Source organism: Sander vitreus, chromosome 10, assembly GCF_031162955.1.
Source record: "Sander vitreus isolate 19-12246 chromosome 10, sanVit1, whole genome shotgun sequence".
In the NCBI taxonomy this organism is placed as follows: domain Eukaryota; kingdom Metazoa; phylum Chordata; class Actinopteri; order Perciformes; family Percidae; genus Sander; species Sander vitreus.
The window spans coordinates 33,542,847-33,560,774 of NC_135864.1; the positions used below are offsets into that span (position 1 = coordinate 33,542,847).

A 17,928-nucleotide genomic window follows, 5' to 3' on the forward strand; every position below is an offset into this window, starting at 1 on the left:
CTATAATGTATTATAGTTAATATATAATCACATTTATCTCTAAACGTGCTATATATTACAACAGACACACTTAAATTAACATAATTACAATTTCCATGCGTTTCTGACTGAGTGTGTAGATGTGTGTGTTTGAACGTGTGTGTGTGTTTGAGCGTGGGTGTGTGTGTGTGTGTGTGTGTGTGTGTGTGTGTGTGTGTGTGTGTGTGTGTGTGTGTGTGTGTGAGTGTGAAAAGGGTGTGTTGGTGTGTGTGTGTTGCTCTGTCTGCGTGAGAGCTTTATCACAAATCAGAGTGTCGGCGTCTGCAGGAGCTTACGGGGCAAGAGTTCACCGGTCTGTCGCTAACTCGGGGAGTTTCTCTCAGTTTGGTGATAGCTGACGAAGTTTAGAGGAAAAACCCAAACACATGAGAGATCTACGAAGGAATCGCTGTCCGCAAAATAACTTGATGGATTTAAGTTTAGCCCGTGAAATAGCCTACACTGGATACATTCAGCCCGGGGTGAAAGACGGTGATTTTATTGGCTTTACGGACAGCAACGACGATGCCCATTTAAAACGGGGGGAGTTTTCTGGGGGTAAGTTAACAGCTCTAATGGCTAAATGGAAGTGGTGAGAGGGGATACGTTTTATTTTTCGCGGGTTTAACTTAATAAGAAAGTTTAAGAAGGTAATGATAACTGTATTGCACGGTGAATCCAACATCGCTGTAACGTAGCTACTAGCTAAATTACAAAGCAACTTCACAAATACCGTTAATGAAACAGAATTCGGCAACCTGCTGCAACGTTATTGTCAATTTATGTGTACTTTTATTGTCGCCATATTATTAAAACGACGCCCAACCCAAACTTAACCTGTCACTGGTTAACGTATCAAGTGAACTGTCAGTTTTAGATGGAAACCGAGATGCTAGTTCCCGTAGGTTCTGTGGCAGTCTAGCGATGAATTATGGAAACTAAACAACAACAACAAAAATTGTATCTGTAAATTTTAGTTGCTTATGACATTATAACCATGGAGAAAGTCAATATTAATAGTCAAGCAACGTTAGAGATGTTATTTAAATGCTAAAAAAGCCTAAGTTTAGCTAATGTGTGATTGGAGACTAGCCTTACTTTACTTGTAAACTGACTTTTTTTCTTTCTTTTTTTTACTTTTTTGGAATGATTGAGCACCTACTTTATATTATCTACTTTCTAGTAGCGTTACAATATTTAACTTTTTAAGCTATCAGTCAAATACGTATTCATTAAATTGTGACATTCTTCGAAAAGGCCATCTTAAATTAAATACATTGATCTCATGATCTCATGTAACAACAAAGAAACATGCTGGAGGCCCCAATTACACAAGATGCTTCCATACATTAAAGGGATTATGAAATGTGGTAATTAACATGTAGGCCTAGCAGTGTAGCACTCGCTGAGCATCTTCCTCATCAGAAGGAGCTTATCTGAGCTATGATGATGTCACACAGCCGGAGCAGGCCTGAAATAACCACACATCTCTGTAGTGAGTGTTTCCATGACAACACAGCCTCCTGGTTTAAATGGTGGATGGGGGACCATGTCTCAAATAATTACTTTGGATAATATGGACCAAATATGGGGGGAGGACGGTGGGTTTTTGTGACTGTTGACTCATGGTACAAAAGCCTGTGTCAGAGAATCATAAAATGAGACTTCCAAGGGTTTTACTGAGTTTTAGTGTTTAAGTAGCACTGTCTATTATTAAACATTTGACCTCCTGTGAAGATAAAATGCAGTTTAACCTCCACTGAGAAAATTTCATGTTTTGCATTAATGGCCTACATCTACAGACAGGCATGATATGAAAAGAAAAGGCAGTCAGTTTAATGTCAAACCCCTGAATAAAAATGTGGTTTTGTTCCTCCAGGTGTTTGAGAGAGAGAGACAGAGAGAGAGAGAGAGAGAGGCCAGAGACATGATGTCCATTGGAGCTGATAGCTGACACTGTAGAATGAGAGAGGATGGAACAGACTGACAACCCTGCCCTTGTGAGCAACAACCCTAATGGGTTTGTCAACCGAGTGTTTAATGTTTCTCTGGATGTGGAGAATGAGACCAGCAGTGTTTATATTCAGGAGGCTGGACCAGGGCCTGCAGAGGGGGAAGGAGAGACCCAGGCTGCCTCTTCTCAGACCCCTGTCAAAGACAGACAAGAGGTCATCCGGAGGCCCCGTGCCACAGGGGGTATCTGGAAGATCTTGAATCGAAAGAGAGCTGTCTCAGAGCTGGAGCGCAGACCCCACTCCATGATCCTGCCCGGGGAGGCTTCCATCCCTAAACTCTCGTTTGCTGACAAAGTTCGCTCCTTCAAGAAGCTTAAGCCCCCCTCTGTGTTTAGAGGTAAGACAGGTAAATTGTCTACTGCCAAATTTAGCAGCTCCTTGGTGGATGAGGAATCCTTCTGCCGGGACATTGGCACTCCTCAGCAGTCCAGCAGAAGCACACTCAGACAACGTGGCAAGAGGCATTCCTATGCTGGCTACACAGGAGACTTTGACTGCTCGTTAGAAGACATCGACCTCACAGCTCCAATAGACGGCCACCAGCCCACTGTAACGGGAGAGCCTGTGGCTCAGAATGGTTGTAAACCTTCAGAAAGAGTTTGCTATACTAAAAGAAGCCACAACAACTCAACCAACTGTAACAAAACAGCTGCAGGCTCTGAAGAGCCTAGCATTAAAAGTAGCCCGAGCACCCACCAGGCTAGGGGAAGGAGGCACAAAGATGTGTGGAGTTACCTGAGGAGGATTTCCCTTATGGGGAAGGCCAACCCTGTCTACTCAGAGAGGAGCTTTGACTCAGAGCTTCCCTCTTGGGACAAGACCATGGACTCAGACTATGGTTCTGTAGACTTTGAGAGTGTCAGAGACTTTCAACCACCGCCCCCGAAACACTCTGACCCAAAGGGGCACTTTGGTGGTCTGTTCAAGTTTTTCAACAGTGTAGCAGAGACTGCCAGGAAATGGCGGACAACATCGCACTCCTTCTCTCCTCCGGAGGGAGAGAGGACACCGATGAGCTCCCCACGGGTGCCCAAGCCCACAGTGGACAACATTCATAGTGTGTCTCTGACACTTCACAGTGAAGAACACCAACAATCCCAGCCTATTCCATCATCACCAGTAACCGCTAAATCCTCACACTCCAGTAGCTTTGACAGCGAGGCTCCAGCACCTGTGACAGGTGGACGATCCCCTCAGGTGGTCCTGAAAGCCTTTAGGGCATGCCCAGGATCTCAAGCTGTCAACGGCCTTCAGAGTTATGAGGGCACAGACAAACATGTAGACAGAGAGACAAACCACAGGTCCACAGCCATAGTGGAGAATCACATCTCCCAGTCAGGGCCAACCACGGGGACTAAAAAAGAAGCAGAGTTTGAAAGGGATCCTTTAAACTGTCTCAGTCAAGAGGAAAAGGTAGAGGGACAGACAGGAAATGAGCAGGATTCCAGGGATGCTCCACCGGACTCCCACCACATACAGGAGGTGAATGTCCAATCACAACAAGGTGATAAAGAGAGCACAACCAATAGGGTACCAGCATCAGATTCCACAGAGGAAATATTTAAGGTATGTGACTTTAAATACAAAATGAGCTTTGCTAATTACGAGCCACTGAATTTTAATAAATGCATTTGTTAAAGATTTGTTAAAAGTCATTTGTGTTGCGGAACTACTATTGTGTGTGTGTTTTTTATATATATATTTTCATGTATAATGTGTCTCACATTAATTCCATTGCAGGCTTTTTCTACATCATTAACATTGCCAAAAGCATGCAACATGTAATTACGGCATAGATGCTCGAAATACCATTCATGTAACTGTTTAACCATGGTCATTCTTTTGCTTCTTAAAATCACCAACAACAAACTAGAATGATACCAGAGCTGTTACTCATTTAATCATTATACAAGTCCTAGGTGTGGTTCATTAACTGTCAGGGAGAAACAAAACAGTCCAGACACCAGCCTGTGAGGACATGAATTGGGCACCTACTCTACAGTTGTCCTTTTGCCCCATCTGTTGGAGAGAGGAAGAAACAGTCAGTGATTACAATGGTGGATAACATTATATTAGAGGAGTTTGTCCCTTCCTGTTAAGCCAGCCTTTTTTGGCATGCAAAGAAACCCTATTTCCCATCAAGCTGGCCGTGTTTCTGCAGTAGCCATAGAGCTCTGTGACGTCTGCACTTCATGACGGCACCCTTCCCTTCTCACTCCAATGGAGGCATTAGTCATCCCCTTCTAGTCACACCAGCGAGTCAGGACATGTTAGCTCTAACTGCTGATGACAAAATGAGATGTGACATCTCCATACTCAGCACACTTTCATAGGGGTTTATTATGCAAGGCCGATGTGAATCTGTGTTTTGGGAAGGGTGTTAATGTGCAGTCCTACAATAATTTAGGAGAAATTATGGCACCAGGAAAATCCTCCCTAAACAGCAACTGTTTACATGTTAAATCCACTTGGCACTTGTGGCTAGCTACTGATGCCTAGCAATTAGGAGCATGAGCTCGTGGTTAGTGGAATCGTTTTTTAAATGAAATCCTCCCAATTCCCTCACACAAGAAATGCATTGTTGCACCTTTATCTGGGCCAAATTGCTGAGTATCTGTGCCAATCACAGCTGTGTGAGCAGATTGCCAGCCAGACAGGCTGCGGTGTAAGACAGCTGTGCCCAGCCATGCCCCACTCAAGCATAGAGAAGACCTCTGTACCTCACAAGCCCCTGCGCCGCCCTCGTCCTCGCCCGGCCTCAGCTGTATTGGACCTGCGGAGGCCCAACCTAGACCGAGATCTCTACGACCACTATAGTGAGGTTGGCTCACTATGCCGGCGGAGACGCAGGCCTGCCCACCAACACTCTCCAGGGCAAAGACGGATGGCTGCTCGCGCCAGGCCTTGCTCTGTTATAGAGACAAGTGTTACTAGGGAGATGCAGTCCACGGAGCTGCACCACAGAGTAAGATGTCAAATTAATATACAAACATTGATATAAAAATGAGAAATAAGCAGTGCCATAAATACCAATTACACATGTATACTGAGTAAATGTATTTATATACAGTAGGCATAAATATATCAAATCCTAATGTTGAAAAAATGAAAGCTGGTGGGCAGAGTCTCACTAGTAGGCTCCACCAACTCACTGATAAATATAGCTCAAGCCCATAATGAATCAAACACACACTACAGACTTTGAAGGGCAGCCCAGTACTAACCCAGTATTTATACACCACTCACTGTTTGTTGCAACAATGCACACATGCTCTGGCCCATTTACAGAGGCCTGTATTTCCGGATGCTGCTTTTCTTTTCTTTTTTAGCTCACCTCCCTCTCTTTTTCTCTCCCTCACCCTTTATTTTTCTCTTTCTTTCTTTGTGGCTTCTTTTTCCCTCTCCCTCACTCTTAGTCTTTCTCTGTCGCCAATTTTCTGCCTCATCGCTCCCATAAGCTCTACTTCTCATTGCCCTAACTCAGAGTCAGTTCATTTTAACCTGAGAGACCGCCCGGTTGGCATGATGTATAGTCTCTCATGGTTTGCTGTAGGGCATGCACACCGACCGATGCACCAGAATAGACTTGCTGGATATGAAATACTTTAATTCACTGCAAAAAGGGGACAAGGCAGTAAGGTAGAATTTTGTTAACGTGAAGGGCAGGAGAATGTGTGCATTCAACCTTGTACGTGTGCATCAAAGTAACTCTGTATGGAATATAGGAGATGTCCTAACTACTCAGTACCCTCTAGGCCTTGTCTCGCCCCCCGGGTGTGTCACCGTTAGAGCCCCCGCTAAGGGCATCTCTCCAGCGATGTCGCTCCCTGCCGCTCCCCCCCAGCACTCTCACTGCCTTGGCGCTGCTCCTGCCTCAGTCAGGTACTCTTGCGCATTTACATTTTTTGTGAATATGCAGACTGTTGATTGTGATGTGTGTTTGTTAAATTGATTGTCTGTTTGCCTGTCTGTCTGCACGTGTCTGTCCCCCAGTCATGGGTCAGTCGTCATCGTCGGTGCGTCTGCGGTCTGGAGGCTCCGGTAGCTGCAGGAGGAGGAGACTGTTAAGACCTGGTTCAGAACCGCTGCAGGTCAACATTGTGAGTCGAACACACACCCTCATAAACACACCCATGAATACAGATTCATCTGGTCACACTGCTTTTACTCTTGTTTCTGTCAGGCATTCGAGGCCTTTAGAGTCATTTATAAAAATCACAGTATGTACAGACTTATACAAAATATTGTGACCACTATGTATTTGATATTGAATGCCTGTACAGACACACACACACATACATGTCACACGGAGGTTGTTCACCTGTCGCATATATGAGCAGATGTATATGAGATAATAGGACGTATAATAGAATAGGAATATGACTGATAAATAACCTTTCACTAATAACTGGTAATATGGAGATGACGGTGCACTGGTCAATGTTTCATCAGATAATAAAGGAACTGATAAGTGAAGATGGTGGCCATATGTAATAATGCCATCCAGTACTCTAACAGCCAAAACACACCGGGCGCATAAGCATCGCGTATAGCAGGGTAGCGCAGGTATTTTTATTTCGGCGCCCATGTTATCAAATCTGTCCGTTCACATCGGCGTGTCAGCCCGCGCGCTGCAGCGATAGTTTCGCCGTCTCCTCTATTTCTTGCCCGAGACGTGAGCGTATGTGTCAAGCCAGGCATTGCTTCATGGTGATTTGGGCTGTCTTGACTTCTCACAGCGAGACACGCGATCAGGCACACGGAGAGAGAGACCGACGGACAAACAGAGAGAGTGACACACACACACACACACACACACACACACACACACACAGCCACATATAGGCTACAATTACCACCGTTTTCCCCACTCATCCAGTCTCTTTCTGTCGTAGAGAGAGAGGGAGAGAGAGCTGAGAGCAGAAGGATCGCTTTGTGACCGACGCATAGAAATACGCGCCCGATATGAATGGCCAGGCGCACGATCAGGCACGTATTTACGCTGCGCGACACCTACGCGGCCGGTGTGTTCCAGCTGTTAGGCCATTACTCATCCTGAATTGGACTCCCAACATTTCAGATGTTTATTTTAATCTGACGAGTGCGCATGCAGACAAACGCAGGAAGAGGAATGACATTAAATGGTTTTCATGTACCTAGTGTGCTGGAATCTACGAGAAATGTAACGCATCTCTGTCAGTTGTGTAAAATTAGCTTCAGAGTACGTCTGAGTTATACTACTCAGGAATTGAAACCATGCATTTCAGAATCGTTGCTTTGATGTGCAAGTGGCCTCAGGGGGATTCTACTGGAAGGAGATGCAGAGTTTCTCTGAAACATCCTGACGGGGTAGTGAACATTTCTGGGCTGTATCCAACATCTATACCTACAGAATAGAACTGCAATGATAGGGCTGAACACTATTTACATTATTGTTTGATCATACTAAATGTAATCTCTACTGAGTCCCACAAGCAAGGTTTCACCGACTCTCATTTTCTTTTCTTTCATTGAGTAAAGAACATCATGCATAATGTTTCAAAGCATGTTTCATTCAAAATCACAAATTCATATTCATTAGCGTTTCATGTTTTCCCACTAAAATATATAAGAAATAGGGCTGTCAAAGATTACATTTTCTTAATCGCGATTAATAGTTGAATTATTATAGTTAATCGTGATTAATCACATTTTATCACATGATTAAAATTCTATTATTTTGCATTTCAGAACAGTTTTTAAGTACATATTAACAATGGAAAGCCATTCTTACCAGTGGATCTTGATTAGGAATCAAATGAATGCAAAGAAAGTGACTGCAGGATGTGTTACGAGGAAGTACGGCTAAATAGTATCCTGTTAGGCACGACGCAAAGCTGAGTGAAGTGAAAATAAATTATTAAATGGCGGCATGCGATTAATACGATTAAAAAAAATTAACGCATTATGCTTGGCCCTTAATCGCATCACGATTAACGCGTTAATGCTGACAGCCCTAATAAGAAATATAAAGTCAATGTAATTTAACAATGAGTATTCACAGTGTTGTAAAGCTATGTGGGTGGAGCTCACATTTTCTACAGTAGACTGAAAATCAAACTATTTACAAGGAGTCAGTGAGGATTAACCACAACATTTGTAGTACAATAAGCAGTCCATTTTCATGAGAGATGCTGTCTACTTAGCCGCTGAACAGTAAGCCCCGGGCGTTCGATCCTGGCACGTCGCTGCATTGAAATTTATTAAACTGTGTTTTTTATGAGGTGAGACTACTCCATTTAGGCTTTGATTATAACTTTTTCTTTCTGGTCTAAATAGTGTTTGTGAGCCACTGCACGTTGTTGCCATGACACTTGCTGTCTCCTGTTCATCTTCTTGCATCTATCTTTAGGCAGCCTTTTTAAGTGTGAGCTAAATAGAGAAAGTGTGTGGGTGAGAGAGAGAAAAAGGGGTGGGAGAGAAACAGAGGGGAGTAGAGAGATGCTCCCTTTGTATGTGTACTTTTGTGTTGTGTGGCCCTCCCCTGGGGTTAGGGACCTTGGACTCCTAGCACTGGGAATGTCTTGTGTGTGTTTGTATGGCGAGGGGAGTTCATTTGTAGCAGGCTCAAATGCTGGGATTTATGACTGCATCTTGAGCATGGAGGTAGCATACATAGATATACTGTATATATACAATATACATAGCATGGTAACGCAGCTGTAATGCAGTCACACGGATGGATGGTGCTTCAACCTTAAATCTTTGTGTTGCTGTCTTATTTCTGGTAAGTCACGCATTGTTTATATGGAATGGATCTCATGTCAGGAGGATCAGATCTGTTGTTTGTGTTTGTGATACAGTGCAGTGTATGTTACAGTCGTCCTGTTAGGATGACTACTGGAGCCTCGAGGCCGCAGGCAGAGAGAAAGCATTCTCACTGCAGTGGATTAACTGCTAATGCTGACGCCTCTCTTCTCCCTTTCATTTAAATGAATTTCTCCCCCAGTCATTGTCCTCTTTCTCCTCTCCTCTCCTCTTTCTCCTCTCCTCCCCTCTCCTCTTCTCCTCTCCTCTCCTCTCCTCTCCTCTCCTCTATAACAAACACTTTGCTTTGTTAATTCCTATGCCAATGAGAGGACAGTTCCCTGTGTGTTACTAATGCTGTGCCCGAAGCTCTGCTGTCAACTTGTCAGAGAGGGGGACTGTCTTATTAAGGGCTTCACGCAGATTAAGAGTTTCATGAGAAATCTTATATGATTAAGTTTGGGCTAACCTAGGTCTGTCTGGTTATAATCATATTATGCAATTCTATCGATTAATTATGAACGCATGAGTCAGCAGACAGTGGCTAGTTGGGCAAATAGTAGGGCAGTGTTGAAAAAGGACAACTACTTATGCACATGCTTTTTATACACATGTAGAGAGCACCTGTGCTCATATGCTACAATTTGACCACAAGCACATATATTCTGTTTGTGTCTGCCTTTGAGGCCTCAGCCCCTGTGATACACCCTTCTCACTCTGATACACACTTCAAATGCTCTTCCTATCTATTCAGAATTCATCTGTCAGGGTGTGTGAGTCATTGCATTTGACAACTTCATTATTTGGTGAGGATTGAATAGCGGTGGCCAGTGATATCTCTGTCAAACACACTGTGAATGTGTGGCATTTGTTTCTACCAGGGCTTTATCTTAGAGCCAGAGACAAACCATGGGAATAGGTCTGCCTCAAAATAACTGCATGTATGTTAAATCCGCCACGGGCGACTTGGAATCATTTATCAGTGTTCATTCAACATCGTTCCCCTGCCAAGGTACAAGCAGGTATCTGCTGTGACTTACTGCAGCCACCAGCTAATGCTGTTTTTCTAGGATGCAGTGGGCTCTAATAAATAGTAGTGCCTCTGACTGAATCTGAGCAGGTGGTTGTGTCAGAGCCTCCCTAGGCTGTTTCTTCCAAAGAATGTGTTTCTGCCTGTCAGGTGTGTGTGTTGTTGTTGTTGTATGCGTAGGCGTGTGAGTCCATGCTTAGGTGGTGTGTTTTTGTGTGTGTTAGAGAGAGAGACAGCTCAGGGCCTTTTCTCTTATGTAACTGTTGAGAGGGTTTCCTTTGCTCCCTACAAGGGCCATTTCCACTTTTATTTCAGATGGCTGCATGTTCCCGGGGACTGGAGGAACAGTGCTGTGCGTTAATTCTCTTAGTCACTGGTGTATCCTGTTTTACAGTATCTCTGTCGTATTGTGTCGGATCATGCATGCCTGTGCATGTACAGATTTGTGTTTGTGCTTTCTTGGAGCACATTCTGTTTTAGACCTCATCAGGGCGACTATTCTTATCCTTCCATCATCACTCCTAACTATGTAAAGCCACTGCCACAGCAGTAGTAGTGGTTTTATATTGGTGGATGGTTTCAGCAATGTCACAACATGCAGTGATTTTTGTTATGAGGCTATTTAAGGCCTTAGGCACTCCGGTGCTTGTTATCCAGCATTAGTTGTATCATTTGTGATAGTTTTCCCAGGCTGCTTAGGTGATTTTACCCACAGTCATCAGCCTTTGCTGTTTGTGTATGTACTTGTTTTCATGGCTATTTGACAGGTTTATACTGGGGATAAAGACATTTGTTCTGGTATTAAGTTAACACAGAAGAATGTCACCTTGTGTTAGGTAATATGATGATCCCTTATTATCAGACAGCACCATCTTAGAGCAGACACCCCACAGGCTAAAATGTGTTACAGAAGTCTTTCACAGAGAGATTGTGGAATTTTTATTTATATATTAATTCCACTGATAAAGTTCACTGTAGCCATTCTCTTCACCCAAATATAACAATAGCCTAGAATTTAATATTTCCATGTCTCATTACAATCTCATTGCTCCTTACCTTTCTATGATACATTGCTTAGTAGAGAGGGGGTTGTGTGATCCTGTTCCTGCCAGTGTTTAGTTGCGCCTGGAAGTTGCTCAACGTCTTCCCAAATCCATGTTCTTCATAAATGTTTGCAATCTGTTGTGGCAAATTTGTGATTTTGGGCTATATAAATAAAACTGGCTTGACTTGACGTAAAAAACAAAGAAACATAATATTTATGTCTTCAGCTGAAAAAGTTGGAATTTTACAGAGCACAAAATACTTCACATTTCGGATACTGCATCAGCTCTCTCTTGCGCCAACCTTTAGCCAAATCCTTCCACACATGAAAGCCAATATTATTGGCAGATACATTTTAAGTAGGTTCATTTAATTTAATTATACACAAATAATTAATATATTTGTTTAATCCTACACACATTCAAAATGAATAATCTATCAAGCATAATTTGGTCATTGGTATTATATATATTCATATATATATATATATATATATATATGTGTATATATTTTTTTTTTCATGGTCAGCTCTTATACTAGCTTGAATATATATGTAACCAACGGTGACATTGGAGGCAAAAAACAGAGGCTAGTCAAGTATTTATACTCACCCCTGGTGCCAATACATCATTCAGACTTGATAAGGGGTTTTCATCTTGCTGGCTGTTGTCTTGGGGATCATGTGTGCTTTGTATAAATTACTAAAAAACGTTGTCTTTAAAATGACGCCAACTCAATCTGCCCTACTTGGAAATTTCCCACAAATAATGTATACAGTCATCGTTTTCAGTTCATTCACTGTCAACCAAGTGACCTGTTGCTTCTACAGTGACAGAAACAACAATTTTTGCAATATCCAGCAATATTACCAGCCAACACAATATTGACTTCAGTTTTAGAAGCAGGTAACGGCTAGCCTGGCTCCTGGCTCTGCCCTCCTACGTACTTCCCCTCAATTTTCATTTCCCTTCAGTACTCCGTCTGGGTTCGCAGTATATTCTTGGGTTTTCTCCAGCCAAATATTTGGCGGTCCAATCCGCGAACAGAGGGAGTGGCTGAGAACGATGACGTTGAGGCCGTGTACTAGATGCGAGCGAAGCCATTCGGTCCGTTGTGGCAACGCTGCCGAATATCCAGAAGTTAAAGCCCGAGCAAGAACAACCTTTGCAGAGTTGTGTTGGGGGCCATGATGATGTGGCCCCACGGGGTTCGGGAAAAGTTTGATTTTCCAGCTCGCTCAGTTAGTAGTGAAGGAGTTAGCTAAGGCTAATGCTAGCGATGCTAATGCTAAATATAAGCCAATAGTTGTCGGTCTCCCCTCTTGCTGCACATGCGTATGACATACGTCACGACCAAACGTTAGTGATTGGTTATGGCAGATCCAGAGTGGCTCTGGGCAGATCCAATAGTTTTAAACTTCAACAGAGTACTTCAAGGAAGTTACCACTTGTCAATGGAGAGAGGCCAGACTCTCTGGACTAATGAAATGTACCAGAGTCTGGTAGGACCAGGCTAGGTAACAGCAGCATCCTGATGAAATAGGCTTAATAAGCATCCCACTAATATGTAACATTTACTGTTATTCAGTCCTTCTGGACTTTTTTATAAGCTCCGAAGAAATCTTCTGACAATGATCCCTCAAGTGGGTAATAAGTAATAATTTATTTTAAGATAGACACTGTTTAATACATTTCATTTTTGTAAATTTAAAAGTAGACAACTGCTGTGATTTAAATATACCTTAATTGAGTATTTGTCCCCTGAATAGAATATGTAGCTCCTGCCCTGGTCACTTTTCCCTGTCTTAAAATAATGAGACAGAAGCTAACTGCCTGTACAGTGTTTTGCTAGAATGTATCCTGCAGGCCTCTGTGAAAGACGGGCTGGATTTTTCTGGCAGCTGCCACTTCTTATGTACATTATTTAGCTTAACTTTCTGCCTCTGACCTCTCTGGCTCCCTGCTACACCACATGCGGCGTCAGAGAAAACCCTTCATCACATACACGTATTATGCAACCCTCGCTCCCCACCCCCTTCTTTCTGACCTTAGAGCTCGTCATCCCTCCCTTCACCTCTTCCATCTCTCTTTTCCCCTCTCTCCAGATCAAGATTTCTCTTCCCCACTGTCGTTTCTTCGCTGCCTCACCTCATCTCCCCTCCAGGCATGTGAAAACACCTGCTTCTTGCGGCCTTCTGATGTGTGTGTGTGTGTGTGTGTGTGTGTGTGTGTGTGTGTGTGTGTGTGTGTGTGTGTGAGAACATGCAACTTTCTATCTGCATCCATGCCTGTGTGCAGTCATAGATGCTTGTTAGTGGATGTTTTTATAGGACAGCACTATCTCAGGTGGAGTCTGACTATGAAGTCTATGAAGTCTTTGATGGCAGGAATTGACCTATCAACAAGAAATAAGGTGCTGAGAAACACAGAATGCCAACAACCCTGCACCCGAATAACATTTCACTGCAGAGTTTTGCATTTCAATCCGATGTTCTGCTTTTGAACTCTCGTGGCGTGGAGGCAGTGAGAATGTAAAGTCATTTTAGCTCAGAGGACAGGTTGAGCTGTATCCAACCCCCCCTTTACTGTATTGTGAGTTACAGTGGGCATGATGGTTGATTAGAGTAGGTGGGTAGGCTGTTCATTGCCAACCACAGGGTTCCACTGTCTCTCAGATGATGTGACTAGCCTCACCAACATTGTTGCAATAGAGATCTAAATATACTCTGCTACCAAAGAGACACAGTACTAATATCTAACAAACACTGCATGCAAATGTTCTATGCTAGAAAACTCTGGAAGGATGGGAAGATACTGCTGCTCTTACCTCTCAGTGTTTTGGGCCGCAGGTGGCTGACAGTGCTCTGATGAATGATGACACCAGCGAGTACGCTCAGTACACTCACAACCAGCACAGTGAAGCAGGGCTGGCTGAGACAATCAACTAAATCCTAGCATAGGTCATTCAAACGTATCCCTCACCCCACAGCTGAGCTCTCAAATGACCAATCGTTGGGCTTTCATTAAGTACACACTGGCACTGATGCTGAACAGAAAGATACATAAATAACAGTCTGTATTTTCAACAGTGTTCCTTAATGCTTTCATTTTGTTTTTTCTAGATGAAATTCATTACCATAAAAGTATAAATATATCATAAAACAACATAATTAGATCATATAATTAGATCTTTTTTTTTGTTTAATTATATAAATATACACTGTCCTTTTCTTTTTAAATTGCTTAACATGGGAAATATGCTTATTTCATATCTGTAGAATATATATGAAGCTACAGCTAGTGTTTAGCTTAGCATAAACACTGGAAACAGGGGGACGCAGCTAGCCTGGCTCTGTCCAAAAGACAAAATCCTGCACATATAAAGCTCATTAATTAATATGTTACAGCTCCTATTTCTTGGCCAGTCGCAGTAACTTTACCTTGATTCTTAGCTTCACTGTGTGTTTGCAAGGCAATCAGCATAGACTCCAAAAAGTTACAGCATCAGTCAGGTCAAGAAATAGTCCTGCACATAACTCCTTGTAAAACAATGTGTTTATTTCGTTTTTTGTACAGATTAAACAAACAAGATGTTGAACAAAAATGTTGCACTATTCCTTTAACTTTTGCCATAACACTTCGTAGGAATTGTTAAGTCAGCAAACACTGACAGTTCCCCCTAGTGGTTCCAATATAATTTAGATATTTAATAGAGGTACAGAGGCAGTGTGTTGAGTTACAGTTCTCTGTGTCATATGATTTCAGCCATTAATGCCACAGTTAATCTACTTTCCCTTAGTAAATCAATGCAATTATCAAAGTAGCATTGTAATGACCAAGTTTCCGTCACAGAAGTGTGGAAAACAGGTGGGACGTATATTCAATTCATATTTAATGTTTTTTATTCCACAAGAGACTTTATACACCCTAAATTCTGGCAGTGTTTATACAAAGACTTTGCATCTTCTCCCTGCTAGAACTTCACAATCTTATGCAGACTCACTTGGGGCTGAGATAAAGAACACAGTCGCAGGGCAGATTCATCCTGTTCGACAGTCTGCAAGAACACATAGATATTGCACTTGTTTATCATTAAATAATAATTCATTTTTACTGGTCCCTTGGCTATGTCATGAATGAGTCAGAATATTTCTCCTGAAGCTGTTAGGTCTAGGAATGTTGTCATGTGATGTCTTTAACTCTAATTTCTCCACCCCACTTAGCATGACCTACCCGTCTATCTCATCTATCTCGCACTATTTTTTTAAATCCTCGATGCTCTGACCCACTGACTCGCCTTTACACTAATAGCCAAATTGAGTTGAACGATTAAACAGCTGATGTCTGAACAATAGTGACAAAACTGCGTTCAGGAAAAGTCCAGCGATTTATTTTTAGGGCGCTTTGTGGCTGGAAGGCCTGGGAGGAAGCAGGAAGTCAGTGCGGTTGTCATGGGGATGGGAGGGGAACAAAGGAGTTGGAGCAGACTGCAGAGGAAATGGGTGTGGTGGGCTTTGCCTCCCATTAGCCAAATGCCTACTGACCACAAACAGATATATTTGCAAGCACTAAAATGTGTAGTCTTGTTCGAGGAGAGACTTTCTAAAGACGTAGCTCGTTGGCTAAAGGCCAGTAGAGTTAGGACTGACCTCAGAGTAGATCCACACTTAGAACTTAAGAGCTGATCTCAGACCAGTAAATGAACATGAATGAGAATATAGCCAGTTCATTATATTTCTTCTGGTTGCATAATGAATGGATGTCCAGCAGTATTCATTGCATAAGCATGATTTCAAAGAAAATCTGCAGAAAGAGATGAGATGAATGTCATGAATTAAACTTAGAGTTTGACTCCTGTACTTCTTACTAGTGCAGGACTTAATGTAATGCTTAAAAAATAAGGAGGGTCTGGAATATTTCATTGAAAGGTGAGAGGTGCAAACATTGTTCCTCATCTAGTTGTCAGTGTGGCAATGATGGATGATGCCAATATTGTAGCAAATGGTCGCTGCCTAAAATAACATAGCTTCCTGCCTATATCCTATCAGGATACTAATAAATATTATGAGTAGATATTGAGGCATACATTTGGAAGTAGTGCTCTGCGGCAATAGTATAATCACACCATGCTTTTTTTGTGCAGCATTACATCAACGTTGTTCAAGGAAGTCAAGGATGTGAACTATAATCACATCTGTTTGCAATATTCATTGACAGGATATTGTGGCACACTCGAGGTCTGGAGAGAGTCCAGTTTGATGACATTAGATCAGCCTCTGTTATTTGCAGATGATCTTCTCCCTTGTCTTAATTGGACCGTGGTGTCCAACATGCAGTTCTCTCATGGGGAAAAGATGTCCCAATCAAGAGGGTAGCATGCAGCTGCTTCTGTGGAAGATTTCCAGGGTCATGTTCTCAAGAGAGAGTGAAGGGTGAGATCATGGGAGTGACTGTCAGTTTGGTGCCATGACTGCAGTAATGGACATTATATCAGACCATGGTGATAAAGATTGTTGTTCCCATCAGTCACTTAGACACGAAAACTTAGGAAAATAGGGTCCAGGTTGAAAAAAACGGTAGTTAGGGACCATTTGGTATTTATGGAATGGACCACCAGAGGAAAATAGGGGAGGGTCGTGTCTTTTTATTTTTTGCTGAGGGGAGGATCATCCAACATTTTTCAGTCCAGAGGGGGGAGGGTCACCCAACTTTTGTATTCATGAAACAGCAAAATTTCAAAGTGGCTTGTTTGGTGCATATTTTTCCATGTAGCTCCATGTAGCTCTCTCAGTCTCTGCCCTCCTTCGCTACCAGATGGGTCTGACCCATGAGTTTGCTGTAGGGCAGGGCATAGACATATGGGGCAGGGGGAGCTGCCCCCCTGGTGGCTGAACGGATAATTGCATTGTTTAAAAAATGAGTGGAATAATTCTGGCATGATCAGATATTTTATAAATATCTTAAATAACACAAAACAACTAAATGTTGGTAGGTAATACATCAGAGTTCATATACTGCTTCAGTAAAAAAATATTACCTGGCTGATGATGGGAGCAGCAGGACGCAAAAAACGAAAGTTACTGTTGCTAGTCTGGACATCTTGCCGTGCCAACGTTGCAATAAAGGTTTCCTAAATGCCACATTTGATGTCAGCTTACTAATTGATTGCGGGTTTTGTGTAGATTTGGACTTTTATACGTTTATTCCACTTTGTTTAAACGGCGAAGTGGAGAAAGCCTAGTGACGAGTCCATAGCAACCAGTTTGTGTGTTGAATATTACCCAGAGTGCTCAATTGAGTGGTCTCAATGTTTTATTGTTTTATTTCATGTGAATACTAGTTTACTAGAGGAGTAACTTAGTATTTGAAGTAATGCAGTAATGCAGGAAGTGTGTTTCCATGCTTATTTTGTTTCCACAACAATGTTAGTGAGTAAATCCACTGAAATGGCCCCCACACCAGAATCAGAATCAAGAGGTTTAGTCTCATATGTCATAGCTGTAAAAAAACAAAAAAACAATGGAAATCTGTATATATTTGCCAAACGCAAACCAGTACAGAACGTATGCCTTTTTTCCAAATTGTTTTGGAGGGTCATAGAAACTTTTCTACTGGCGAGGGGAGGGTCATGTCTTCTTTGGTTAAAGGTCCCAAAACTCCTTCGGTGGCCCCTTAAATAAATAACGAACAGTCCGTTACCCTTTAAGTTTCTCTGAAAAATTATTAAAATTTCTTCTTTCACATTTTCTTCTCTCTCTTAATACAATGCTCAAATGTCCATATGTACTATAATTGTTACTGTAATTGTTCTTCCTGTCCATACTTGTCTGCCTCAACGGATGTACATTGCTGAGATAAATGCTGACATCATACGCCAGATGTCCCTACCCACTCACTATCTCCACTTTCGTTGTTTAGTGCCACCCAGGACGGATGTGATTGGCTTAAAGAAATTGAAATAAGCCAGAGCTTTTTTCCCCTATCCCAGAATAGATAGGCAGTGCAGCCAGACCATACTCCATCACTGACACATCTC

General features: G+C 42.4%; 1 protein-coding gene across 4 annotated transcripts in view; it reads left to right on the plus strand.

The window, feature by feature from the left end:
- The first annotated feature begins 241 nt into the window (after positions 1 to 241).
- The window catches only part of arhgef9a (Cdc42 guanine nucleotide exchange factor (GEF) 9a), a 45,499-nt gene continuing 27,812 nt past the window's right edge, over positions 242 to 17,928 (plus strand). The window contains exons 1-5 of one of the 4 annotated variants that reach the window (XM_078261231.1): positions 242 to 576; positions 1,898 to 3,599; positions 4,663 to 4,998; positions 5,789 to 5,915; positions 6,027 to 6,133. In XM_078261231.1, coding sequence (XP_078117357.1) covers positions 1,992 to 3,599; positions 4,663 to 4,998; positions 5,789 to 5,915; positions 6,027 to 6,133 — 2,178 coding nt within the window. In that variant the 5' untranslated portion in view covers positions 242 to 576; positions 1,898 to 1,991. The remainder of the gene's footprint in view (positions 577 to 1,897; positions 3,600 to 4,662; positions 4,999 to 5,788; positions 5,916 to 6,026; positions 6,134 to 17,928) is intronic. The other 3 variants (XM_078261229.1, XM_078261230.1, XM_078261232.1) reach the window with 3 other exon arrangements.